The sequence below is a fragment of the Enhydra lutris genome, unplaced genomic scaffold, assembly GCF_002288905.1.
Source record: "Enhydra lutris kenyoni isolate GAN:26980312 unplaced genomic scaffold, ASM228890v2 scaffoldscaffold86, whole genome shotgun sequence".
NCBI classification, from domain to species: domain Eukaryota; kingdom Metazoa; phylum Chordata; class Mammalia; order Carnivora; family Mustelidae; genus Enhydra; species Enhydra lutris.
In genome coordinates, this window is record NW_019154170.1 from 1337570 (window position 1) to 1354170 (window position 16601).

The following is a 16601-nucleotide window of genomic DNA, read 5'->3' on the forward strand; positions in this document are numbered from 1 at the left end:
ATGGGGGATGTGAATCAATTGGTGACCTCTGACTTCATTCTGGTGGGCCTCTTCAGTCACTCAGGGTCACATTGGCTGCTCCTCTCTTTGGTGGCTGCCATGTTTACCATGGGCCTCCTGGGCAACACCATTCTGCTCTTCCTGATCTGCCTGGACTCCAGGCTCCACACACCCATGTACTTTCTGCTCAGCCAGCTCTCTCTGTTTGATATTGTCTTCCTCCTGTTCACCATCCCCAAGATGGCATCCCACTTCCTGCAGGGAGAAGGTTCCATCTCCTTTGGGGGTTTCGCAGCTCAAACATTCTTCCTGACCCTGATGGGCATGGCTGAGGGCATCTTGTTGGCCCTCATGTCCTACGACCGCTATGTTGCTGTGTGTCACCCTCTGCAGTATCCTGTGCTCATGAGGGGCCAGGTGTGCCTGCTCATGGTGGGCTCCTCCTGGCTGGCAGGTGTGCTCAACGCCTCCATCCAGACCTCCATCACTCTGCACTTCCCCTGCTGTGCCTCCCGCATCGTGGACCACTTCTTCTGCGAGGTGCCAGCCCTGTTGAAGCTCTCCTGCAAAGACACTCTGCCTACGGGTTGGCGCTGTCCACCTCGGGGGTGCTGATCCTTGTGCTTCCCCTTTCCCTCATCGCCATCTCCTACGGCCACGTATTGGGGGCCGTTATACGCATGTGCTCAGAGGAGGCCCAAAACAAGGTCTTCACCACCTGCTCCTCGCACATCACAGTAATGGGACTCGTCTATGGCACAGCTGTGTTCATGTACATGGTGCCAGGTGCCTACCACAGCCCACACCAGGACAACGTGATGTCCCTATTCTACAGTCTTGTCACCCCCACACTCATCTACAATCTGAGGAACCAGGAGGTGCGGATGGCTTTGGCCAAAGTGCTCAGCAGAGCTGGGCTCAGGCCAAAGTGATGACCACACGGGGTTTCTGGAGTGATGCTAGCGGTCCTTCATCCCCTCCGTTTCCCCAAAGCCCCAATTTATGGTGCGACTATTAAGGCCTTATATTCAAGGCTAAGCGCCTGTCCAGCTTCTTCAGATCCCATGACTAGCTGGGTTAGGGTTTTCTCCCACAGACTTGTATTATTTACATGAATGGAAGGCCCTGCTTTGTGGAGTGGAGGTCTCCTTGTTGAATTGATAATTTACTAGGAATAATGAGCACTTGTTGACCGTTTTACCTGCTAAGTGAATGTTATTTTGTCCTCACCATGGCTTTGGAGATGTAGGGACTATCATGATGTTTATATATAAGAAATAAACAAGATTCAAAAAGGAAAATAACTTACAAATGGTCACACTTCCAGAAAGTGGTACAGCTGGGACTTGAACCCATGGTGCTTGGAGGACAAAGACAGCCCCAAAAAGCACTGTGCTGTGTGACCCCTAAACAGTGACCTCCTCACTGTTGTAGGGTGTGTGTGTGTGTGTGTGTGTGTGTGTGCTGGGATGGTGGTTGGGCCAGACAATATCTGGACAACCACCAGATTTTTGAAAATATGAGTTACTGCTTTGAATGGTGATGGGGATAATAAAATTTAACAGTATTTATAAAATATTTGTTAATTTTGAGCTTTATTAAGATGCTCACTGTTGACCAGGGTCTGGCTATTTTATTAGTAAGCACTTAATATTTTGGGGGAGTGGTGCTTACTTTAGTTTCTTTTGGATAAATATCCAGCCATGAGGCAAGATTCAACTTAAAAAAATCTTTTGACAGTTTTATTGAGGTAAAATTGACATTCAACAAATGTACACATTTGAAGTCTAAAATTTGATGAGTTTTGACTTATGTATATGTCTGCACAACAAAAACCAATCTTTTTTTTTAAGATTTTATTTATTTATTTGACAGACAGAGATCACAAGTGGGCAGAGAATTAGGCAGAGAGAGAAGAAGGGAAGCAGACTCCCTGCTGAGCAGAGAGCCCGATGCAGGCTTGATCATGACCTGAGCTGAAGGCAGAGGCTTTAACCCACTGAGCCACCCAGGCATCCCACAAAAACCAATCTTAAGACAGAAACTTAAGCAAAAGTTTCCCTCTGCTTGTTTGTCACTGCATTCCCCCTCCTCTCCAAGGAGTCACCGACCCACTTTCGGTCACCATAAATTAGTTTGCATTTTCTAGAGTTTTTTTTTTACAAATGGAATTGCAGAGTATATACTTATTTTTTTTTAAAGATTTAAAGACAGAGATCACAAGTAGGCAGAGAGGCAGGCAGGCTCCCTGCCATGCAAAGAGTCCGATGCGGGGCTTGATCCCAGGACCCTGGGATCATGACCTGAGCTGAAAGCAGAAGCTTTAACCCACTGAGCCACCCAGGCGCCCCTATACTGTTTTTATATAGCTTCTCTTACTCAGCATCATTTTGAGATTTATTCTTGTTGTGGGTACTTAAAACTTTTTCTCATCAAGTAGCATTCTACTGTGTGGATACATCATATAACTCTTAAATACACTCTTTTGTTGATGGAGCTTTTGAAGCTTTCTTTGGACTAGTATTAGTATGGCATACTTTGTTTCATAATTTGACCTGTTTATGTCTATATCTAAAGTACATTTATTGTAGCTGTATCATAGAACTGGGTCTTGTTTTTTTCAGAAGTAATGACATATCATTCTCCCTGAGTGGTTGTCCCATTTTGCATTCCCACAAGGAATGGGCCAGAGTTCCAGCTGCTGTATCTTCCCCAGCCCTCTTTAGGGTCACAACATTCATTGCAGCCACCCTAAGAGCTGGGTTCTTGTATCTCAGAGTGGATTTCATTTGCATTGACTTCTGGTGGAGTGATGTCCCTCAGCTTTTCAACTGCTTTTCCTGATGCAATGTCTGTTGAAGTTTTTCCTCTATTTTCCCTCTGGGTCTCCCTCCCCCGCCACTGAGAGCTATTAGGAGATTTTCTCTATTCTATGCATTAGTCCTTTGTGATAAATGAGATTTGCAATATTTTCCCCCCAAACTCTAGGATGTCTCTTTTGTCTCACAAGGGCATCTGTTAGCAGAGCAAAGGTTTGGGTGAAAGCCCCCAACCTCTCCATTTGTGGTGTTCCTAAGTGTGGATGACATAGAGTCATGTAGACCAACCCTAGAAGAAGCAGGTGCCCACCATGTCTGAATGGCATGTGCTACTTCTTGACAGAGGGGTGGGCACTTGGGGACAATTCCCTTGAAAGAATTGCCTGTAGGTCTGGGAGGGTGGTCTGCAATGGGCCACACAGCAGGTTCTGGGCCCCAGACTCCAGGAGGGAAGCAGAGGTCTGAGCCTGGAGCTGGGCCAGGACCTCAGCCCCCAGTGGGTGCATCCTCTGACTGAGGGAGGGCAGCTGGTGGCAGCCGGAGAGAGGATTGAGGACCAAAGTACTTAGGCAAGAGGGACCAGTCCCCCAGACAGGTTGGCTGAGGATGCCCACGGGGAGTTGGGACTGGTGGCTCTGGGAAGCCTCTCCTTCCTCATCTGCAAGGGGGACGCACCTGTGCTCTGCTTTCTGGGCTGAGAGGGATACTTCTCCAATATTGATTCCCCACGTGCATTGGCCTGGAGGGACGGAGCCACCAGGCCTGGGCAAAGAACTGGTGACCTCGAAGTCAGTGACTTCGAGAAGGGACCACCAGGACCCAGCTGCTGAGCATGAGCTGCACAGGGACTACCCGTTCCAGGGCAGCTGGAGGTGATTACGTGCACGCGGAGACTCTGCCGTCTTGGGGCAGGGGGTTGTGGGGGGTGGGGGAGAAAAGCTGAATCCTTGGCCTCCAGGGAAGGCTCAAAGGGGAGGTGGGGGGGAGGGGGGAGTTGCTGGTCAAGTCACCCTCCCCAGCCAACCCTGGGAGCGACCACCTGGCTGCTGCAGTGATTCTGACAACCAGCTGGCGCCACAGCTTCTGGAAGTTAAGGGGTCTGGGTGTTGGGCTCCAGGGTCCCACTCATCACTCTGTAAGGACCCAGGGGCTTTGCTGCATAGTCCCGGAGCAGCTGTCAATCACCACAGCAGCTCGCTGTCTTGGGCTGTTCCCGTGGGTGTGTGGTTCCCCATAACATTTGCGAGATCCATTCTTTTTTTTTTTTAATTTTTAAATTTATTTTCAGCATAACAGTATTCATTGTTTTTGCACCACACCCAGTGCTCTATGCAATCCGTGCCCTCTCCAATACCCACCACCTGGATCCCCCAACCTCCCACCCCCCCCGCCCCTTCAAAACCCTCAGATTGTTTTTCAGAGTCCATAGTCCCTCATGGTTCACCTCCCCTTCCAATTTCCCTCAACTCCCTTCTCCTCTCCATCTCCCCTTGTCCTCCATGCTATTTGTTATGCTCCACAAATAAGTGAAACCATATGATACTTGACTCTCTCTGCTTGACTTATTTCACTCAGCATAATCTCTTCCAGTCCCATCCATGTTGCTACAAAAGTTGGGGATTCATCCTTTCTGATGGAGGCATAATACTCCATAGTGTATATGGACCACATCTTCCTTATCCATTCGTCCGTTGAAGGGCATCTTGGTTCTTTCCACAGTTTGGCGACCATGGCCATTGCTGCTATAAACATTGGGGTACCGATGGGCCTTCTTTTCACTCCATCTGTATCTTTGGGGTAAATACCCAGTAGTGCAATTGCAGGGTCATAGGGAAGCTCTATTTTTAATTTCTTGAGGAATCTCCACACTGTTCTCCAAAGTGGCTGCACCAACTTGCATTCCCACCAACAGTGTAAGAGGGTTCCCCTTTCTCCACATCCTCTCCAACACATGTTGTTTCCTGTCTTGCTAATTTTGGCCATTCTAAGTGGTGTAAGGTGATATCTCAATGTGGTTTTAATTTGAATCTCCCTGATGGCTAGTGATGACGAACATTTTTTCATGTGTCTGATAGCCATTTGTATGTCTTCATTGGAGAAGTGTCTGTTCATATCTTCTGCCCATGTTTTGATATGATTATCTGTTTTGTGTGTGTTGAGTTTGAGAAGTTCTTTATAGATCCTGGATATCAACCTTTTGTCTGTACTGTCATTTGCAAATATCTTCTCCCATTCTGTGGGTTGCCTCTTTGTTTTGTTGACTGTTTCCTTTGCTGTGCAGAAGCTTTTGATTTTGATGAAGTCCCAAAAGTTCATTTTCACTTTTGTGTCCTTTGCCTTTGGAGACATATCTTGAAAGAAGTTGCTGTCGCTGATATTGAAGAGGTTACTGCTTATATTCTCCTCTAGGATTCTGATGGATTCCTGTCTCGTGTTGAGGTTTTTTATCCATTTTCTTCTCTGTAGTTTTGCAAATTCTTGTCACCGGGTTGAGTTCCCCTGGTTTGTGTAACATCTACCGGATGCTGGTTCTACACATTTAGATTCTCACTGGCCATGCTAGAAGGATCTGACTGCTTTCCCTTCATTTCAGCTAATGTCTGTGTTATAGTATCTCATTGTGACTTTTTCTAGCATTTCCCTGAAACAAAAGAAGTTAATTTTTTTACATGTTAACTGAGTATTTAAGCTTTTTTATAGTGCCCCTATTTTAGAATTTTGAGCCACCTTTTTAGTGGGTTTTCAGATTGATTGATTGATTGATTGATTATTATTTTCTTTTTTTCAGTTTTACAAGATTCATTGTTTATGCATCACACCCAGTGCTCCATGCAATATGTACCCTCCTTAATACCCACACCCAGGCTCACCCAGTTTTATTTTTTATTTCACAGAATTCTTTATATAATTTGGCATGATGCACTTTACCAGATATATGTGATGTCAGTTTCTTCTCTCACCCAGATTGTCCACTCCCTCTGTCTTACTGGTGAATTTTATTTTATTTTATTTTAAGATTTTATTTATTTACTTGAGAGTGAGAGAGAGAGGGAGGGAACAAAAGCAGGGAAAGGGGCAGAGGGAGAAGCAGGCTTCCCACTGAGCAGGGAGCCCACTTCTGGGGCTCAATTCCAGGACCTGTAGATCATGACCTGAGCCCAAGACAGATGCTTAACTGACTGAGCCACCCAGGAGCCCCTAACTAGTGAATTTTAATGAACAGTGGCTTCTCATGATCTTATTTTGATTCAAGTTATAATTTTTTTCTGATCAATTTGAGTTTTGTATCAAAAGGAAAACATTTGGAGCACTGGGGGGACTCAGTTGTTAAGCATCTGCCTTTGGCTCGGGTCATGATCCCAGCGTCCTGGGATCGAGCCCCATATCATGCTCCCTGCTCAGAGGGTAGCCTGCTTCTCCCTCTCCCACTCTCCCTGCTTGTGTTCCCTCTCTCTTGCTGTGTCTTACTCTGTCAAATAGATAAATAAAATCTTAAAAAAAAGAAGTGTCTGTTTATGTGTTCTGCCCATTTTTCAACGTGATTATCAGTTTGGGCATTTCGTTTGAGGAGTTCTTTATACAGTGTTGGAGAGGATGTGGAGATAGGGGAACCCTCTTACACTGTTGGTGGGAATGCAAATTGGTGCAGCCACTTTGGAAAACAGTGTGGAAATTCCTCAAAAAATTAAAAACAGAGCTTCCCTATGACCCTGCAATTGTACTACTGGGTATTTACCCCAAAGATACAGATGTAGTGAAAAGAAGGGCCATCGGTACCCCAATGTCATAGCAGCAATGTCCACAATCACCAAACTGTGGAAAGAGCCAAGATGCCCTTCAACAGATGAATGGATAAAGAAGATGTGGTCCATATATACAGTGGAATATCACTCAGCCATCAAAAAGGATGAAGACCCAACTTTTAAAAAAAAAGATTTTATTTATTTGAGAGAGAGAGAGAGCATGAGAGGAGACAGGTCAGGGGGAGAAGCAGACTCCCTGCCGAACAGGGAGCCTGATGCGGGACTCGATCCCAGGACTCCAGGATCATGACCTGAGCCAAAGGCAGTCGCCCAACCAACTGAGCCACCCAGGTGCCCCTGAATACCCAACTTTTGCATCAAGATGGATGGGATTGGAGGAGATTATGCTGAGTGAAATAAGTCAAGCAGAGAGAGTCAATTATCATATGGTTTCACTTACTTGTGGAGCATAAGGAATAATATGGAGGACATTAGGAGAAGGAAAGAAAAGTGAATTGAGGGAAATTGGAGGAGGAGATGAATCATGAGAGACTGTAGACTCTGAGAGACAAGCTGAGAGTTTTGGAAGGGAGGGGAGTGGGAGGATGGGTGAGCCTGGTGGTGAGTATTAAAGAGGGCATGTATTTCATGGAGCACTGGGTGTAGTGCATGAACAATGAATCTTGGAACACTGAAAAAAATAAAATTAAATTAAGATGTTAATAAAAAAAGAAGGAAAACATTTCATTGTGAAACTCCTCTGCTATCTTTTTATTTATTTATTAAAAGATTTTATTTAATTATTTGAGAGAGAGAGAGAGAGAGAGAGAGAGCACAGTGGGGCCTAGGGGCGGAGGAAGAAGCAAACTCCCCATTGAGCTGGTAGCCCCATGCAGGGCTCCCTCCCACGAGCCTGGGATCATGGTCTGAGCTGAAAGCAGATGCTTAACCAACTGAGCCACCCAGATGCCCTTCTCTGCTATCTTTTTAAAGTTATACGTTACATTTATGGTAGAACCAAAATAAAAATTTAAGTATTTAAGAAGGGACTGATTCCAAAGGGCTGAGTTACTAAGCCAGAAGACAATTCAAGAGCAAATATCCTAACAAAACTATAGGGTGAACACTATTAGTAAACTCAGGACAGGGTTAAAAGAAAAGTGAGATCAAAAGAGGAGCTGAGATGAAATAAGGCAGTCAGGGAAAGACAATTACCATGTGATTTCACTCATATGCAGAGTTTAAGAAAAAAATAGATGAACATGGGGGAAAGGAAGGAAAACTAGAATAAGATAAAAACAGAGAGGGAGGCAAACTGTAAGAGATTCTTAACTCTAGGAAACAAACTGAGGGCTGTTGGAGGGGAGGTGGGTGGGTGGATGGGGTAATTGGGTGATGGGCATTAAGGAGGACACTTGATGTAATGAGTGCTGGGTGTTGTATGCAACTGATGAATCACTAAATTCTACCTTTGAAACTAATACTGCAGTATATGTTAATTAAATTGAATTTGAATAAAAAATAATAAAAAAGAAGAGCTGTGAGATCATGGGGAAGAATGATGTCCGAAGTAAAAATACACAATCTATTCAACATTGATGAAAGACACCAACCCACAGATGTAATTAAATCACCACCCCCTAAACAAAGTCAGTACACAGGAGACAATAGGGAGATACACCATTGTCTAAAAAACCAAAGTTAAGGTGACAGATTTTGGAGAATGCAGAGGCCAGATAAATAAGAAAAAGGTTAACTAGTGGTATTGAAGCAAAAATTAAATAAGTTTGGTATTAACGAGTGCAATTTTTAAAACATTAGAAGAAATGTCATATCAAAATCAGAATTATATACCAACAACAATATTGCCCACAATAAGAACAACATAAAATGAAACATTTCATTGTAAGCAGATTTGATCTAGAAAACAAATACCAGACTAGTTCTTCAACCTAAAGGAATAGACTCCCAGATTGAAAATCAGGAATGCAAGACTGTTGGTGGGAATACAAGTTTAGCGCAGCCACTTTGGAATACAGTGTGGAGGTTCATCAAAAAGTTAAAAATAGAGCTTCCCTATGACCCTGCAATTATACTGCTGGGTATTTACCCGAAGATACAGATGTAATGAAAAGAAGGGCCATATGCACCCCAATGTTTGTAGCAGCAATGTCCACAATAGCCAAATGGTGGAAGGAGCTGAGATGCCCTTCAACAGATGAATGCATAAAGAAGATGTGGTTCATATATACAGTGGAATATTACTCAGCCATCAGAAAGGACGAATACCCAATACTTGCATCAACATGGATGGAAATGGTGGAGATTATGCTGAATGAAATAAGTCAGGCAGAGAAAGACAATTATATGGCTTCACTTATTTGTGGAACATAGGGAATAGCATGGAGGACATTAGGAGAAGGAAGGGAAAAATGAAGGGGGAAAATCAGAGGGAGAGACAAACCATGAGAAACTATGGACTCTGGGAATCAAACTGAGGGTTTTAAAGGGGAGGAGGTGGGGGGATGGGTGAGCCCGGTGAGGGTAGTAAGGAGGTCACGTATTGCATGGAGCACTGGGTGTTAAATGCAAACAATGAATCATGGAACACTACATCAAAAACTAATGATGTGACTAACATTACATAATTTAAAAAATTTTAAAAAAAGAGACTTTCAAGTTTCTGGGGTCCATCTCAAAGTCTGAGAATAGAGCTACCCCATTAAGTGCAGGGCCTAAAAATGACCTAGGGACATTGAACCATGAATCACGCTGGTTTGAGAGGAGTTCTATCCCTGGGCTGTTTAGCTATATGAAATAATAAATTCCTTTTTTGGCTTAAGCAAAAAACAAAAAAAAATCAGGAATTCAGGAAGGAATGAAGAGAAGGAAAGGAAAATTTACAATTATAAATGAAATTTTTTCTTCTTTTTAAATTTTTATTTGCTTTTTAAATTAACATATAATGTATTATTTGCCCCAGGGGTACAGGTCTGTGAATCATCAGGCTTATACATTTCACAGCACTCACCATAGCACATACCCTCCCCCATGTCTGTAACCCAGCCACCCTATCCCTATCCCCCAACCCCTGAATTTTTTTGAGACAATTCTAGAAATCTCTCTTAGAGATTAAAATATATGTAGAATTGAAATGAATGAGAAGAGTAAAGCAGAAATGTTAAAAATGTAGTTGGAAGTGTTTGAATGTATTAGCATTTGGGGAAGGTGGTAAAAGTAGTTGCATTAGACTACATTAAGTAAAGGACACATTAAGTAGGCTCCACACCCAGCGTGGAGCACAAGGCGGGGCTTGAACTCCCCACCCTAAGATCAAGACTGAGCTGAAATCAAGAGTGAGATGCTTAATGGACTGAGCCACCAGGAGCCCCTCATTAACTACATGGAGAATTGTATATGATTGCAACTGATAAGTTTATTGAGGGAACAATAGAATAATAAAAGAGGGGCACCTGGGTGGCTCATTTGTGAAGTGTCTTTGGCTCATGTTATGATCCCAGGGGTCCCCCATCAGGCTCCCTGCTCAGTGGGGAGCCTGCTTCTCCTCTCCCTTTGTTTGCCACTCCCCCTGCTTGTGCTCTCTTTCTCTCTGTCAAATAAATAATAAGTAAAATCTTTAAAAAACCCCAAATATAGCTCACATACAAATGTATTCAACGATTTCATCTACAACAGTATCTGACAGTGTCAAAATCTCCACATATTTGTGTTTTTAAAAAAGCTTGTTTATTTAAGTCATCTCTACAGCCAAAGAGGCAACCCAATGTGGAGTTCAAATTCACAACACTGAGCCAGCCAGGTGCCCCAATTTTTGTGTCTTTGTATAAAGATTTAGGAACTGTTTGAATCCCATTGATGTATTTCTGCTGGATTATCGGCTGATTGGTTTATCCTCTCCCTTCCTCCATAAAAGGGGAATCAGAAGCAGAAAACTCTCATTTTCCAGCAAGCCACCAGCTCTCACATCAGGAGTGCAGCCATGGAAGGACCTGCATCCACGCGTTCTTCCAACCAGCCCACTTTGGTGAGTGTGGAGTGCATACTGATGGAACCAGTGCCCATTAGTATACTTACCCTTATGTGAAACTTCTTTTAAGTGAGAAGACAGGAGATTTAAAAATGAGGAGAAATCTTACTGAAAGCTGTTTCTTGGGTGTTAATGTTTTTTAAGTGACGTTTAAGGTATTGTACTATTTTGCATATGAAGGTTTTTTGGGCTAATAGGCTAGATATTTTTGTTTTGTTGTTTTGTTTCAACCAACAATATCACTAGGACATGGATGTAGCCTGTGGTCCTGCACTGTTTAAATAGTTCCCCTCTCTGGAGAATTCCTTAATTTGCAATGTTCTTGGTTTTTTTTTTTTTTTTTTAATTCAGTTCTTTGCTCACATATGTCCTCAGTTAGTCCTCCCCTAATCTCTTCATCAATAATTGTAATTAATTTCTTTGTCCTGTTATCCCTCCCCATTATCTTCCTCCATTCCTCCCTCTTCCTCTCTCTATCAACCTTACTGTTTGTCACAGCCATTAATTATACCTGGCATGACATTAGACATTCATTACTCTTTGTATTAAGTCTTTTGTCTCACCAAGATTAAAATAAACAGGGGCAGTAACTTTGTTAAGTTAAATTCTGGATCATGGGTTTTAGTGCACAACTCGGCATATAATAGGTGCTCTATAAATGGGAGGATCAAGTAGTTTTCCATCCAAACTAGGACCTCTTGAGTATTGAAAGGGTCATTATTAATAATTATGGTAGGAGGGGCACCTGGGTGGCTCAGTTGGTTAGGTATCTGCCTTTGGCTCAGGTCATGATCCCAGGGTCCTGGGATTAAACCCCATGTCGGGCTCCCTGTATATTCAGTGGGGAGTCTGCCTCTCTCTCCCCAAAATAAATGAATAAAACTTAAAAAAATAATTATGTAAGGATGAATACCCAACTTTTGTATCAACATGGATGGGACTGGAGGAGATTATGCTAAATGAAATAAGTCAAGCAGAGAGAGTCAGTTATCATATGGTTTCACTTACTTGTGGGCATAAGGAATAACGCGGAGGACACTGGGAGATGGAGGGGAGAAGTGAGTTGGGGAAAATCGGTGGGGGAGATGAACCAGGAGAGACTGTGGACTCCGAGAAACAAACCGAGGATTTTGGAGGGGAGGGGGGGTGATGGGTGAGCCTGGTGGTGAGTATTAAGGAGGGCACGTATTGCATGGAGCACTGGGTGTGGTGCATAAACAATGAATCTTGGAACGCTGAAAAAATAAAACAGAATTTAAAAAAAGAAATAAATAATTATGTCAGGACAACTGGAAAAGTATGGGATTTATGGCTTCCCTTAAAAAAAAAAAAGATAGAAATGGTTGGTTTAAAAAGAAAAGCACACTGATTAAGTTTGCATTTTAAACAGCTTATTGTGATTAGAATCTTCTATGGTACTCCTCCCATATCCCCCAGGGTGACATGTTCCAAGACCCTCAGTGGATACCTGAAACCATGGATATCCTATATATATATATATGTATATCCTATATATTTTTTCCCTATACATACATACTTATAATAAAGTTTAATATTTAGAAATTGGGCACAGCAAGAAGTTAACAACAATAATAAAGTAGAATTAAATACAACCATATATTATAATAATTTATGTGAATGTAGTCTCTCTTGAAATATTTTACTGTACTCCTTCTTCTCGTGATGATGTGAGATAACAAAACGCCTACGTGATGAGATGGAGTGGGGTGAATGACATAGGCACTGTGATGTAGGGTTAGGGTACACTCCTAACCATTCCATCTGGACCTCAGACCACAGTTAACCTTGGTTAACTGAAACTGTGGATAAAGAGAATGCTACATTGAATTCCAGGGAGAAAGGATAAAAAAAAAAAAAAAAACTCTTAGGCAGTGATCATTTAGTGCAGCCTGGCACCATAGAGATGATCTTGTTGTCTAAGAGTGGTTGAGTGAATTTATTTGAAAAATCTAGAAAGTATTTTTTTTTTTTTAGTTTAAATAATTTCTTTCAGTAAATATAACTTAGTGCCTTCTAAGGCAAAACAAGTGGATACTGGTATAAAACATTAAGGTTCACATTAATCATCTCTTCACTGAATATCCATTTATAGAAAAACAATATGGGGGCACCTGGGTGGCTCATTTGAGCGTCTGCCTTCTGCTCAGGTCATGATCTAAGGGTCCTGGGATTGAGCCCTGAATCGGGCTTGCTGCTCAGCTGGGAGCCTGCTTCTCCCTTCCGCTTCCCCTGGTTTGTCTCTCTCTCACTTTTTCCTCTCAATAAATAAGTAAAATCTTAAAAAAAGAGAAAAACTATATGAAAGAGATAATACATGTACTAGTGAACATTGAAAAAAATTAACACAGAAAATGTAATTCTGATGGCTGGATCAGAAAGGTCATTGGAGAAATGGTGTTTTATAGGGAAACTGAAATGTGCTTAAGAATTATTCAGAAGTTGAGAGTCTTATTATTTATTTGATTTTTAAAATTTTTATTTAAATTCAATTTAGTTAATATATAGTATATTATTAGTTTCAGGGGTAGAATTAAGAGATTCATCAGTTGCATATAACACCCAGTGCTCATTATATCACATGCCCTCCTTAATGCCCGTCACTCAATTACCCCATCCCCACCTCCCCTCCAGCAGCCCTCGGTTCATTTTCTAGAGTTAAGAGTCTCTTATGGCTTGCCTCCCTCTCTGTTTTTCTCTTATTTTATTTTTCCTTCCATTCCTACATGTTCATCTGTTTTGTTTCTTAAATCCCACATATGAGTGGGAGCATATGGTATTCATCTTTCTCTTGACTGGCTTATTTTGCTTAGCATAATGCCCTCTAGTTCTATCCACATTGTTACAAATGGTAAGATTTCATTCTTTTTGATGGCTGAGTAATATTCCATTATAGCATTTTTATCCATTCATCTGTTGATGGACACCTGGGCTCTTCCCATAGTTTGGCTGTTGTGGACATTGCTGCTGTAAACATTGGGGTGCATGTGCCCCTTCGAATCACTAAACAGTGATTATCCTTTGGATAGTGATATATCCTTTGGATAAATACCTAGTAGTGCAATTGCTGGGTCATAGGGTAGTTCTATTTTTAACTTTTTGAGGAATCTCCATACCATTCTCCAGAGTGGCTGCACCAGTTTGCATTCCCACCAACAGTGTTAGAGGGTTCCCTCTTCTCTGTATCCTCACCAACATCTGTTTCCTGAGTTGTTGATTTTAGCCATTCTGACCAGTGTCAGGTGGTATCTCATGTGGTTTTGATTTCTATTTCCCTGATGCCAAGTGATTTTGAGCACTTTTTCATGTGTCTGTTGTTCATTTGTATGTCTTTTTTGGAGAAATGTCTGTTTATGTCTTCTCCCCATTTCTTGACCAGATTTTTTTTTGTTTTTTTGGGTGTTGAGTTTGTTAGATGGATTCAGGACTCATTGTTATGAGTGTGAGGTGGCCGGTGGCCGGAATGACACTCAGGTTTAGACAGGACATTGTACTAGCAGTGGGTTTGGGGACACTTTGATAGCAATGAATTATTTGGGGAAGTGGTTGGTTCAACCTGGGATCTGGTCACTGTGAGTGGAGTCATCAGTATTATCACCGAAGAGGTGAGTGGGAGGATGGCACTGGGTATCAGGGTTGGAGTTAGATCTGTGCTGATTCTATGGGCATTTTAGTTCTATGGGCTAATGGTATTTGAAATCAAGGAAATAGAAGGATGGCCTATACAGGGGTATGGATGAACAAATGTGAAAGCAGGACTGATTTCTAAGAAGCATCAATCATTGTGTTAAGTCAGATAGAGGAACTGACATTAACAGGGAGGAGAAGAGAAGGAAGAATATCAGGGAGAATGTTTTGTACCAGAGCCTTGAAAAATGGTTTACAATGGAGATCTTTGTACAAAAAAAAAAGTGGAACTGTGTGATGGGAATATGGTGTTTTTTGAGTTACTTATTTATGAACAGGAAGATAGTTGAGTGAATATGGGATTTCGGTGTGCGAGTCAAAGAAATTGAGTATCTCAGGGTTGGGAGGACATAATCTCACTGAAGATGAGACACGAAAGCGAAGAATGCCAGGAGGTAGTGTGTCTTAAAGCATAGTAAACTGAAAACCTGAAGTCTTGGGGGACAAAGAAACCTATGATCCTTGTGCCCAAATAATGGTGGGTCAGGGGGTACCAGCATATGTGTGGTTAACACTGACACGGGTGGGAAGAGGGAAACATACTCTAGGGAACATGGTGGAGGAGAAAGGGTCTGGAGTTGGCACTGGGTGATGACCTCAAACTTTCTGTCCTTGACTTACATCTGCTTGATGGTGTCCCAGAACTAATTGTCAGTGTGTGTGGTGCCCACACCCGCAGCATCAGCACCGTCTGGGAATCCTTGGAAGTGTAGATTCCTGGCCCCACCCCAGACCTACTTGGCTTGAGGTCCAGAAACCTAAGTTTTAGCAACTCTCTGGATGATTGCAATGCCCAGTGCAATTCAAGACATATTTCCCCATGGAGAGGGGAGGGTGGAAAATTCAAATGAGCGGAGAACGTCCTTTGTGGCTGGTGGTCCTCATCTCTCATTTTATTCAAATGTCACATTTCTTCTTGTTTTCTTTTTTTTTAAATTTAATTTAATTTATTTTTTTATAAACATATAATACATTTTTATCCCCAGGGGTACAGGTCTGTGAGTTGCCAGGTTTACACATTTCACAGCACTCACCTTAGCACATACCCTCCCCAATGTCCATAACCCCACCCCTCAACCCCCCTCCCCCCATCAACCCTCAGTTTGTTTTGTGAGATTAAGAGTCACTTATGGGTTGTCTCCCTCCCAATCCCATCTTGTTTCATTTACTCTTCTCCTACCCCCTTAACCCCCCATGTCTTTTTGTTTTCAAAGAGCAAGCTCAAAAGAAACACAATGCTCCAGACCATAGAGAAGAAAAGACAAGTCCATTTAACCAAGGCCAAGAAAAGACATCATGAAAGAGCTGCACCTCCTACAAGGCTGACCAGTTGCGTTTTTAAAAGGCCAGTCACAAGCATAACTTCTCATCCTGGCAATGAGGTCAGGTATAATCAATGGGACAGGACCTTGGAGAAGCCCCAGCAAATCTCTGCATACAACAGACTGCAGGGACTCCAAGCCCACAGCAGCGAAGGAGAAATTTTAAGTACTTTGGACTTCATAAGTACCTCACAAGTCATTGCACTAGACAGTGCGGATGTAGGGTCTCTACCTAGTGGCCCTGGGCCCAGCATGGTACCATTTTGGGCAGGGATGGTCCCAGGAGTGGGTCTCCATCTCCCACCACCCATCTGCAGACAGCAAGTAACACCTGGAGATATCCGGAGACAGACTTGGAAAGTGAGAAAATCAAGAGAGAGACTGGCTGAGGCCTTGAGGGCAGACAGGCTTGCCAGGGAGGTGGAGAGAGCCAGAAGCCAAGAGGGACGTTCTGACAACTAGAGGAAACGTTGGAAAGGGTTGTGTGGAAGGATCCAGCAGGGCGCTTCACTGTGAGACAGCCCCCGGTTTCACTTCCCGTCACGATGTCAATCTTGTTTCTTGCTCTATACCACGGTGCTTTGTTACATCAAAATTGTACTTCATTAAACTCTTGAGAGACAAGGTTGTGAAAGAGTAGAGTGGTGGTTTTGTGGGCAAGAGATTGGATTTCCTGTGAAATAAGTCAGAAGAACACGGATTATATGGTTTCGTTTATATGTGGAACATAAGGAATAATGCAGAGGACAATAGGGGTAAGGGGAAAAACTGAATGCGAAGAAATCAGAGAGGGAGACAGACCACATGAGACTCTTGACACCAGGAAACAAAACTGAGGGTTGTAGAAAGGGAAGAGGGGAGGGAGATGGGGTAACTGGGTGATGGGTATTAAGAAGGGCATATGGTGTGATGAGCAATGGGTGTTATACTGAACTGATGAATCATTGAACATTATATCAAAAAC

At 42.7% G+C, this 16601-nt stretch overlaps 2 protein-coding genes across 2 annotated transcripts; both read left to right on the top strand.

The window, feature by feature from the left end:
- On the top strand, window positions 1-932 carry LOC111161657 (olfactory receptor 2Z1). The gene is given in 2 exon segments (XM_022525423.1): window positions 1-574; window positions 577-932. Coding segments are annotated over 2 exon segments (930 nt in total).
- A 9630-nt stretch (window positions 933-10562) lies between these two features.
- On the top strand, window positions 10563-16099 carry LOC111161637 (putative methyl-CpG-binding domain protein 3-like 5). Its single transcript, XM_022525401.1, has 2 exons — window positions 10563-10607; window positions 15530-16099. Exons 1-2 carry the CDS (start codon window positions 10563-10565, stop codon window positions 16097-16099), a joined length of 615 nt encoding a protein of 204 aa, XP_022381109.1.
- The last annotated feature ends 502 nt before the right edge of the window (window positions 16100-16601 follow it).